This window comes from Rhinolophus hipposideros, assembly GCF_964194185.1.
Source record: "Rhinolophus hipposideros genome assembly, chromosome: 3".
NCBI classification, from domain to species: Eukaryota; Metazoa; Chordata; class Mammalia; order Chiroptera; family Rhinolophidae; genus Rhinolophus; species Rhinolophus hipposideros.
In genome coordinates, this window is record NC_138049.1 from 101,976,069 (window position 1) to 101,988,108 (window position 12,040).

Below are 12,040 nucleotides of genomic sequence, written 5' to 3' on the forward strand. Positions count from 1 at the left end.
AGTAAGTTTAACAGGTACCAAGGGTACATGCAGTTTTACTAGTGGGAGACAGTTGAAAAAAGCAACTGTTTAGCAATAGGGTTCTTTGATTATCTCTAGGCCAGCCAAGTCCAACACAATTTTCTGCAATGATGGAAATGCTCTATAGTTGCAGGGCCACTAGTCACAAGTGGCTATTTCATGAAATGTGACTAGTGCAGCTGGGAAGTAGCCACATGTGCTGTATTAGTGAAGATCTAGAATTTGCTTTAGGAAAAGACTGGAATTCCACTGGGCTCCTCAGGCCATATCTTGTCCACGGGACTGGCCCCCCATTCTTTGGCCATACATTCATTTCAGAAAAGTGACTATCCCAGAAGTCCTACGGAAGGGAAGCAGATTTAGACTGAAAGTTCCTTTTTTCCTCCTGAGATAGGATTTGGACACGTACAAGTGATCAGTAAATGCAATTAGCACGCCTCTGCGTGGACAACACTTAGAAACCACAAGTTAAGACAAAAGGTTTTTATTCAAAAAACGCCAAGTATAAAAAAAAAAAAAATAAGATCTCTTTTATTCCCCTGTACAGTATTTCACTCAGGTAAAACCAGCAGGCTACATGCTGCTCAAAACAGCCCCAGAGAGGATCCGGAAGGCACACCATCCAGAACTGGTTTTCATATATCTATCCTATATACACAAGTGACACCCCACCCCCATCACCCTGGGAACCCATGCCCACACTTGGGTAAGCAGGCAGGGCCCCTCCCACCCCCCACCCCACAGCAGTCAGGGAGCTGCATCAGCTGTCCCGCCTGAGTCCCATCACCCTAAGAACAGAGTTAAGTGTCACAGCCCTCCCCAAAAGGTCCCCAAGTCAGAGGAGGAAAGAAGGAAAGAAAACTATGGCGGCAGCCGTGAAAGCTTGGAGCTGGAAGGGAACCAAATAAATAAATAAATAAATACATAATGTTGACCTCCAGGTTAGAATGCGCATCTTTCAAAAAGAAAAAAAAAAAAAAAACAGGTAAAATAACTTAAAGGCAAAATTTTTAAAAATTAGACCAACTACAATCCTTTTGTACACTACCGTGCCAACTGTACACACATTTACAGTTTTTCTGTTGATTTGCATTGTTTGTGCATTTTTTGTGTGAGGTCTTGGCTTGGAAACAGTTAAGTAAAAACCAAAAAGGAAGACCAGTTCACTGTTTTACTAAAGGAGGCAGAAAAAGGGCAGGTGGCTCAGCGTTTGGCCCTGTAGCCTCTTCCATGGCACCTTTCGTATGAAGGATGGGGGGAGGGGAGGGAGAGAAAAATAGGGAACCAAACCCAGGCAGATTTTTGGAGAAGCAGCAGGTAAAAGAGGCAAGTTCAAGTATTTCTCCCAGCACAGCCGGAGTCCCCACAGAAGGCACTCAGAAGAGTCGGAAGAGGTGACAGGGACTTAAAATGGTGCTAGTCCTATCCCACCCCAACCCGTTTTCCCCCTACCTGACCCATCGCGCATTCATCAGAACTCATGATGAAGGGAACAGTTCCATGGCAGGGTTCTGACCCACTCCCACCCCCCCACCCCAGGATTTTGCAGAGTCCAACAATGCTGGCTGGACACCTATGAGGAGAGAGCATCTACGAGGAGTTGAGGCCTAGGACACCGAGAGTACAGTCTCTTCCCCTGTCGGGAGGCACCCTCCAGGAGCCTGGGGTCTGGAATGAGTTGTAAATGTTGTTCCTGTATCAAGCACTGTCCTGCTTGGCGAGAAGTGTCACTGGTACTCGGGAAGCTGGAAACAGAAGCTTCCCCTCCCCCCCAGAACATCTGACAGGAGGGGAGGACCTACTGGAAAAGCTGTTATTTGCTGGGCCCTGGCGACAGGCTGTGGAGATGGATCTCAGCGGTTTCCTGGGGCAAGAGGACATCTTGCATCCACGGATGATTCTGGATTTCTTCGAAGGATGGCCGATCTGATGGTCTCAAGGCCAAGCACCATCTAATGAGATGCTGACACTCTGCAGAAAACAAGACAGAGGTTATGAGTGATTCAACTTGTTTGTGTAATGTAAAGTTCTTCCCAATTTACTTCCCAGGGGCCCACGAGTCTGGGGTCCAGAGACCACATACTTTCTAGAACTCATTCTTTAAGGAGAAGATATTAACATCTGGAGTCTGCTTTCAGCTGAGAAAAAAAAAAAACAGCTCCCCTCTTAAACCTGTGGTTTTCAAACTTCAATAGCTGGGGCCTTTCCCACGACGCCCACTCACCAGAAATAGGAAAGATGATGACAAGGGATTTTGATGAGACATCAGTGAGCATGATGAGGTGATTCAATTCACCTACCAACTTACAAATACGAACACCACCCACAATGAGGTCACTGGAACCGCAATATTTAGAGCTTGCCTTAAGGGAGAAAGAAGGCTCAAAGAGCCCTCAACTTTTCACTCCCTGGCAAAACAGCCAGGGGCTGTGAGGCACCAGGATGGCTCTGTTGGTGCTTTAAAGAACCTTTCATCAAAACTAGATGGTCTTTTTTTCTTAACACTCTCCCACTTGTTCTTCCTACGACCTCCCAAGGAATGCTCAAATGCTAACCATTAGATTGCTGGGGGCCAGCTCTCCACGGTGAATCCCTGGCCGAGGAGGATTCTGCTAGGCCAAAGGTCGGCTGGCATCTCCTGGAGTCAAGCTCTCCAGAATTCAAAGACGGTCCTCAAAGGACTAACCGCCCTGTGATTCCTGCTTTCTCAACAAGGGGCTTCCCAGAAGTTACCTGAAGAGACCCTCTGCCTGAAGAAGACTTGGCCCCTGATGATCTCCTCATCGTGCTCAAAAGGAATATCTCCACAGACCATATCGTACAGCAGGATCCCCAGAGACCAGACAGCCGCAGACCTGCCGTGGTAGCGATGGTAGCGGATCCACTCTGGAGGACTATACACTCGGGTCCCTGAGGCGGGGGAATAGGAAGGAAAACAAGCTTTCAGAGAACATAAGACACAAAGCAACTGAGTGGTAAGCTGAGTAACTCAAAAAGCATCACCTCCCTTCTCTCAGGAGCTGGGTGAACTCCATTTTCCCTCCTAGGCTCAAAGGAGTGGATAAGCGGCTTATGGCATCTCTCCAACCCAAAGCATTACCCACCTCTCTACCAGGCCCAGACCATAAACCGAAATTTTTTACAAACTGCTCCAAGAAACAAACATGGGTGGCCACAGACCCAAAGCCTGAGGCCTGTATGTGGCAGGACCACCCACAATGGGATGAAGAGATGAATGTCTGAACAATCAAGGGAGGTATTCCACAGACTATCCTTGAACTGCATTAAAGGTTACCCAGGAGCTGGGGTGGGATTCTCATCTGATACGATCTAGGTGGGGACAGTTGCACAATATCCTAAGTCAGGGTGCCCTTTGGGAGGCCTTCCTCCCCGCCCTCTGAGTGCAAGGGGAAGACACCCACACCCTTTCCTCCCCACACTGGAAAGGTAGACGGAGCTGCAGAGCTGGTTTCAGACCACGTGATTCCTGTTTACAAACTTTGGGTTGTAAAAAAAAAAGGGGAGGCCATCCCTCTGGTGCTCACCAGGGGGCAGCAAAGACTCAAAGGAAAAAACATGGGAGGACCAGGCCAGCCATTAACTGTTAAATACAAAAAAATGCAGCCCAACCCAGCGTCCTCCAAGGGCAAATAAACACAAACCACAAGCCCCAGTCACAAGTTTTGAAAGGCTGTCGTTTGTTAGGTTAAGCCGCTCAGATGATGACCCGCCCTATTTTGCTTTGATGTCAGGCTCTCCATTCCATCTTTTCTGAAAGAACCCGCTCCAAGCCCCTCCCTAGGATAGGTTTTCATCCTCTCTGCGGAGACACCCAACTAATTTTCAAACCAGCAAGAGATCTTATTTCACAACATTCATTCTCGACTCCCTCACCGCACAACACACACACAAATTCAACAAAATGAATTATTTAGTGAAACTGTTTCTATTTCTTATCCGTCCCTAGATCAAAGGGGTGAAAAAAACTGCAGCTCTAGAAACTACCTTACAGAAAACTCTTTAAAAAAAAAAAAAAATCACAAAACAGGCATCAATTTTCATCTCTCCCGCTCTCTCCTCCCTCTTCCCCCTCCCGTCCTTTTACTGGCGGGGAAACTGGGTCAGACTTCAGAAATCTGGGCTACGGCCGGTTGCCCACAACCTCTTATTCATCGGGAAAGCTTGGAACCCACTGAATTCCACTTAAAATATAAAATCATGCCAGAAACACTACGGGTTCAGCTGGCTTGAAATACCCGGGTTTACTACGCGGGGAAGCTCTCTTCGCCCCACCCCTGCTAGCATGGAGCCAGGCGGCCCAATGACCTTTACAAAGGGCCGGAGAGTGAAGCTGGCCGGGGCCTCCAGGCCAGGCCGAGTCACCTGGGCAGTTCCCTCCCAGCCTTGGCTCACCATCAAAGTCCGTGTAGACGGTGTCCTTGAGCAGCGCCCCCGACCCGAAGTCGATGAGCTTGAGCTCCCCGCGATTGAGGTCGATGAGGATATTCTCGTCCTTGATGTCGCGGTGGAGCACCCCGCAGTTGTGGCAGTGCCGCACGGCCTCCAGCACCTGCCAGAAGAAGCTGCGGGCCAGCTCCTCCTGCAGGGCCCCCCTTTCCGTGATAAAGTCGAAGAGGTCTTGCACCGGTTCCGGCCTCTCCAGGATCAGGACGAAACTGTCGGGCCTCTCGAACCAGTCCAGGAGCCTAATGACGCCGGAGAAGCCTGAGCTCACCTTCTTCAGCAGGACCACTTCCATGGGCACGCGGGTGCCATTGGGCTGCGGGGATGAGGGAGATGCATTAGGGCGGGAGTCGGAGGGCGCCCCTCAACCCACCCACACTGGGGGTCGCTCCCTCCTGGGCACTCACCAGCTCTCCCCAGTCGGAAATCCGGTCCTTCTCCACGTGCTTGATAGCCACCTGGAAATCACCCCAGGAGAGTATCCGTTAGATCCCCCTCGCCGGGGCCAAAACACACCCGTGCGCCCCCCAACAGAGCAGAGCGCCCTCCCCACAGCGGGGCGCCCACTCACCGGCAAGTTGTCGGCGACACGGATGCCTGAGTAGACCGAGCCGAAGCCGCCGCTGCCCAGTAGCGGGCCCACCTGGTACTGCGACTCCAGGGGCTCCTTCTCCTTGCCTAATAAAGGGGGAGACACAGAGGACTTAGTGCCGGCCCGCGAGCCCCCAGCTCCCACCCTGGGGGCTCAGCCTTCCACCATCCCCTGGTTGGGGGGGACGCTCACCAGGCGCCAGCTTGGTGGCGTGCAGGTCGCTGCAGGGCGCGGCGCGCAGGTGGGCAAGCGAGTTGATTTTGGACAAGAGCATCCCAACCTCCAGGGTGTCGGCGTAGGGGCTGTGTCTGGAGGAGCTGCGGCAGGAGCTGGGGCTGGGGCTGTGCCGGTGGCTGTGCCTATGGCTGTGGCTGGGGCTGCGGGTGGCGTTGCGGCTGTGGCTGCGGCTGGCGCGGAAGGCCGAGGGCGAGTCGGAGGACAACTGGGGGCGCTACCGGGGCTGGCGGCTGGCCGACTGGCCGGCGAGGTCAGGCAGCGCCGAGAGCGACGGGGTAGGAGGCTCGTGGGACTCGTGTGGCAGGGCTGCGGCACAGGGGGCTTGAAGCTGCTGCTGCTGCTGCTGCTGCTGGTCCCGCCGCCGCTGCCGCCAAGTCCTCTCGGGCCTCCTCCACCACCGGGGCCGCTGCAGCAGACACCCGGCTCGCCCAGCCGCCAGGAGTAAAGGGGCGGAGCGCGCCGGCGGGGGGGCGCGCGGGCGGGCGGGGATGAGGCGGGGCCTCTCTGGGAGGCCTAGGCGGGGAGCCGGGCTGCTGGCCCTGCAATGGGAGGAGAGGGGGTGGGGAAGCGGCGGGACCCGGCGACTCCCCCGGGCCCCCCCCCCGCGCGCTCGGTCGCCGCGCCCCGGCCCCGCCCCCGCCGGCGCATCTCCAGCCAACCAGAAGCCATCTGATCTGCATAACACGGCGTGCCCCGCCCACGCCCCGCCCAGCTCTCGCGGTCAGAATGGTCTTACGCCGCCACGACGTGGCGGGAAGGAAAAGGCGCCAAAATGGAGGGGGAGGGGCGCGGGGTGTGAGGGGAGGCGGGAGCTGGGTGTCGAGCCGCGAGGGAGGAAGGATGGGGAGGGGCGTATCGATTCAAACCCAAACAATAACAAAGCCTTCAAAGGCCGCCAGAGGCCGGCTCTGCGGCTCTCCGTTTCTCGGAGGTTTTTGGGTCAAGGGCTCGAGCTGGAGCAGAACAAGTTACGCAGAGACGACGGGCGTTGGCGTGTCAGGCGGGGAGGCCCGGCGGCCGGCGCGTCGGGGTGTGAGGGACTGAGTGTGGGGGGGATGCCGACGAGGGTGGTCTTTCTGTGTGACTCACACCCGAGACCTCCAAGTCGGCTTGGGCGGGTTGACGACACACTGTGGGCTCGAGTTGGGTCCTCGGGGGTTGGCGTGTCGGGGGCGCGTGGGGGGCGCAGGATCCGCAAGCTGTGAGTCACGGCGTTTCACGGAGGGCGTGGGGGTGGCACAGGCCTGGAATAAAAGTGGGGGCGGACTCCGCGTGTTCGGGGGAGGGGTCCGGATCGCGAGGGTCACGGCCGGTACAAAGAATCAGCCCCCAGAGGCTCGGGCCGATTTTTATTTTTAAAGTGCAGAGAAGAACCCCGATTCCTAAGAAGTGATGCGTGTCTGAGTACCCGGCAAAGAGGAAATCACGAAACAAATGTTGGTATTGTGATGCCAGATGCTGTCTCAGCCCTTTGCGTGAGGGCGGGAGAGAGGAAAATTCCTCCTCGAAAACGCGGGTGGGAGGGCGCGCTTTATTTAATCAGTTTCACGTCCTATTTAGTCACCTTTTCATCGGCCAGTTGTTACCAGTCAGGCAATAACAGGCATTGTTGGCTGCGCCCAGCCTTGTCTCAGGAAATCTCTCTCCCTGGCCCCCCTGGAAAGAACGCGGAAAACGGACCGATTCGACTTTCATCCTTTGTCCTTTAAACTCTATGTAGAATTGACAACGACGTGTGAAATGAAGAAATTAAAATTCTAGGTAATCCGTAAATTGAATTGTCAGGGAAAGCCAACTACATCCCACTTTGATTTTTTTTTTCGAGTTCTTGCCACTTAAAAACTAGGCGGTGGAAGGCTCTGTGCACCTACAAATCACCCATGAATTCAAATGTTTCCTTAAAAGTTTTCTGCAGTGCTTCTTTTATAAAAATGCCCAGATATTTCACAACCTTTTTAGCTTATAAAAGACTACATCTTCTCCCTTTGTTTGTGTACTGTGACCTGACTCATTCATTTTTGATGACTAGGACCCAAGGAAACACGAGGTATTCCCTTTTTTACAGATAGGAAAATGAAACCGAAGTAGAATGACACAGGGTCATACAACAGCAAAAGGAGATGAAAGTACCCAAATTCAACTCCAGAGTATTCAAACATGTCCTCTTATCAGGATCTAAAACTGTCCTTGGTATTAAGACCTCAGGTGTAAATGTATGTGAACCCCATTTCCATCTCCTCTGCTCTTTCTTTTCTCAAGCCCTGGTGGACTCTTCCCACCTGTTCCCACTCACTTAGCACTTTTCCAGACTTTCTGCCTTTACGGAAGCAGTCAACCTGTCTTGAGAATGCCCTCTCTTCCTTACTTTTATTTAAAGCTTTTGCAGCCACCAGGATACAATGGTAGTTCCACCCAGATTGCTAAACAAACTCCAAGTATTCGTTCACTGTCCACTCCAGTCACCTGACAATCATGTATTTAGTGGGTTTTTTAATCTTTGTGTTAATGAACTTTTCAATTATTTATATGTTGTCTCCCTATTCCTTGAACGTATACTTAATCCAATGTTTGGTGATGAAGGGGAAGACCAAAATGGGTCCCAACAAAAAGGTCCTGATTCAAGTCCAATTTAAATTATACTAAATTTAAGTGAATTAAGCAGGCTTAGATGAAGTAAAATAAAGACTAGAAGCAAGGGCTTCAAAAACTAATTTAGCTTGCTTTCAAATCTGGGATCTGGCACCTACTGGTTATGTGATATTCGTCAGGATACTTAACCTTTCTCAGCTTTAGACTAAATGGAGATAATAATAGCACCTACTTCATAGGACTGTTATAAGAAGCAAAATTCTGCATGTAAAGCAAAATTATGCTCATATAATAGCTTAGCACAGAGTGAACTTATAAATATTAGCTATATGGCAATAATGCTGATTCTGATTATGACGATGATAAAAGGCAAGACTTTTGGAATAGTCTTGCACTTTGGAGGTTCCAAAGGTGAAATTCAGGATAAATGGTTTGATTTTTAATCATCTCTGGAGACAATATAATTCAAAATAATTGTCTACATTAAATCAAGTTCAACCTTTTTCACTTTCTCTAGATCTTTGTAGGCCTAAATATTTAATTAGTTGGAGCTAAAGTGATTAACATTTAATATGCCTGCTTTATATGGTGGGTGCTTCACAGCTGGAAGTTGCAAAACATGGACCTTGTTTGGAAAAGAGCTTTTATTTACTTAAAACCTCTTTTAAAGATAATTATTAAACCTTCAGGTATGTTTTGCATTAAAAGTTATTTTTTGAGGGCAGGGAACTTGATGTTTTGATTCACCAAAATATAGTTTAAATAATAAAAACAATCACTACCTCTGCTGACTCAAAGACTCAGAAAAATCATGCTAATTATTAAATGACAAGTGCTTTTGGTAAGATAAAGGCCATGATTATGCTAACAATTCTCTGGGAAGGGGAGAATGTTATTGTTAACTTGAACAATAGCCAAATTAATCCTTAGATGGTTTCCATATTCTACCTGCTATGGATTTAATCAAACCATTGTCAAAGGAATGACTTCAGCAATTTCTGTAATCAGAAAAGTTTAGAATAAGTTTGAATGGGGTGCCTGTACATTGTTTTTTAAAGTACCTCTGAGTCTAGTTGATACATTTACATAACTAGGTCTGTACTTTAAGTCCTCGCTTAACATCATGGACAGGTTCATGGAATTGCAGCGAAAGGACCCCATAATGAAATCAATTTCACCATAGGTTAATTGATATAAACAAGAGTTAAGTTTAAGAGTTAAGTTTTTTACGGTATCACATCAACGTTATAACGAAACAGCATTGAAGAAAACAACCTTATTGGAGGGCCTGCTGTATAGCTTTTTCTGTGTAAGTCTGTATAAGCTATTTGCAATTAAGCGGGCAGAAATAATTTGGGTCTGCAGCTCTTATTTCTCTCAGGAAAAAAAAATTAGTAAATTTTTTAAGTTTAAAGTTTAATTTTTAAAAATTCACCATTGGGGTGGCCAGTTGGCTCAGCTGGTTGGAGCGTGGTGCTGATGACACCAGGTTTGCCAGTTTGGTCCCTACATGGGCCACTGTGAGCTGCGCCCTCCTTAAAAAAAAAAAAAAAAAAAAAATCACCATTTTTTTTTTTTTATTCTTTCGTTTGATGAAATAAAAGGGGAAATTTGGAGAAACCCAATTGCAATACACTTCTTTCTATATCTTAAAATATTTCCAATTACTTCAACAGGTTTAAGATTATTTGGAAAAATTTAAATTTCACATATATTCCATATTCCACATATATGGAATATATGTAAAAATTCACTACAGACTGTAAGATGTGAAACAGTCTAACTCTAAAAAGACTAATGCCTCCTTTTTAAGTTGTAGCAATTGTGGTAGTGATGGACAGCTAGGAAATTCAGAGTGTCAACTTCAGAATGGTCAGGGAATCTGTGCAGTCAAGTTAGAACTGGTTCTTGTCCTTGATAACATGTGACATTTGTTTCAAGTTTATAAATCTCTTTTAATCAGCTTTCAGTTTCCTCAGCAAGGTTGGAGAGAGTGTTTTTATCCAGTAAAGTATATTTAAATTCATTTCCAATTCATTTTTTAAAGAAATAAAAATAACCTAGATTTTTTTTTTTTTTGGAATTTTACACATTCAGTACTGACAATTTGAGTAAAAATAATCAATATTTATTGAAGGTACTGTACACAAAGATTTTATAGCTCCTGAATATTAGTGGATAGGTAAAAACAAAAAGGAGTGGTTTAGGATGTATAAAGGCAACAGGAAACCTGGAAATTGTTATAAAATATCTTATTAGAAGACTAGGAAAATGTATGCCTCAGATCAAAAAGACCAGACACATGAACAAAAATCCTGAGAGAAAGAAAGGAATAGAAAGGATATCATCTGCCATCTTTTAAAAAGTAAAAACAAAATTGCTTCTATAGATTCAAAAAGCCACAAAGTGCATCTAGGTAAAACAGGGGGGGAAAAATTGCTCAAAAAGCTTTTGTGGTACATCTTTCAAGGCACTAAAATGATGCTAATGAAAACATTTGTTCATTGTGTATCTCGTTTGACATTCAATAGTATACAGTCTTACTTTTCTGTATTTGTTTAGTTTCTACAACTACATCATAAATGTATTGAGGGTACAAACCATCCTTTCATTGAACATATAGGCTAAGTGCTGAAAATGATTGAGTGAAAGGGGCAAAAGAGACACACTGATAACACCCAATATTGACTGAGCATCAAAAATGTGCTAGGCATTTTCCCAAGCACTTTATATGGGTCCTCATATAAATTCTATGACATGGGCAGTTTTACTATCCTCACTGATTTACAGATAAATAAAGAGAAACAGAAGTAATTTGCCCCAGGCTACATAAGTGGCAGAGCTACCTCCTATCCACCATGCCATTCTTCTTTTCCAAGGAACACAAGATGAGTTTAAGGGATTTAACACGGTATTCAATGATTAAGTTTTAACTGAAGGTATCATCCACAAGGACAGGGTTCAGAGGAGGCTGAAAAAGTCAGAGAACGATGGAGGATTAGAACTTAGCATGAATTTTAAAGGATGAGTAAGAGATGGATAGGTAGAAAAGAGAGAGGGAACTGGGGGAGAAATGTCAGAAATTGAAGCAAAAGATGCTCTGTGTTATGTTCTTTGTATTGCCCAATACATGGGAAATGAATGAATAAAGTTTCTTTAGCTATACCAAGACATGGAAACAACCTAATTATCCATCGACAGATGTACGAAGAATTTGTGGGATGTATAAAAAATGGAATATTATACAGCCATAAAAAGGAAATCCTTCCAATTGCAACACTATGGATGGACCTTGAGGGCATTATGCTAAATGAAATAAATCAGAGAAAGAAAATTACACTATGATCCCACTTATATATGGGATCTAAAAACCAACCAACAAACAAAACAAACTCAGAAAAAGAGATCAGAATTGTTACCAGAGGCAGGGGGAGGGGGAATTGTATGACAGTCATCAAAAGGTATAAACTTCCAGTTATAGATAAGTAAGTACTGGGGATGTAATGTACAACATAATGACTATAGTTAACACTGCTGTATATATGAAAGTTGTTAAGAATGTAGATTCTAAGAGTTCTCATTACAAAACATTTGTTTTTGTATCTATATGAGATGATGGATGTTAACTAAACTTACTGTGGTAATCATTTCACAATTTATGTAAGTCAAATCATTATGTTGTACACCTTAAACTTAATCAGTGTCGTATGTCAATTCACCTCGGTGAAACTGGGGTGGGGGAAATGTTTCTTTAAATAAATCCAAAGCAGAAAGCTAGAGAGAGAAATCAGTAGGACCTCCAGATGTCATGATGTAAAAAGTAAAGGAAAGAGATGAAAAAGATGGTAGACTTTATTTCAGTCTTCATTAAAGAAAAAAATAGGAAGGTTCTCTATTCAAATCATCTCTTAAAGCGTATGGTTTAGGAATAGTAGCTTACACTGTGGTTAAAACATAGGGTGTTCAGGATCCAAATGACAAAGACATTCATTAACATGATTGGATGAACTCCACTCAAATAGTTTGGAAAAACTTCTATTTTCAACATATACTTCCTCTTTCCAACTCTGTTTTAGTTCTCTTTTTAGGTTGGGTGCTGCTAAAACAAACATGGATAGCTCACCACAGCCAGAACTA

General features: G+C 46.2%; 1 protein-coding gene across 1 annotated transcript; it reads right to left on the minus strand.

The window, feature by feature from the left end:
- Nucleotides 1-491: 491 nt before the first annotated feature.
- On the minus strand, nt 492-5,721 carry PIM1 (Pim-1 proto-oncogene, serine/threonine kinase). The gene is made up of 6 exons (XM_081036930.1): nt 5,270-5,721; nt 5,057-5,163; nt 4,893-4,943; nt 4,435-4,801; nt 2,755-2,931; nt 492-1,992 (listed from the first exon to the last, which is right to left on the minus strand). Exons 1-6 carry the CDS (start codon nt 5,349-5,351, stop codon nt 1,835-1,837), a joined length of 942 nt encoding a protein of 313 aa, XP_080893056.1. The 5' UTR covers nt 5,352-5,721; the 3' UTR covers nt 492-1,834.
- Between the last annotated feature and the right edge of the window lie 6,319 nt (nt 5,722-12,040).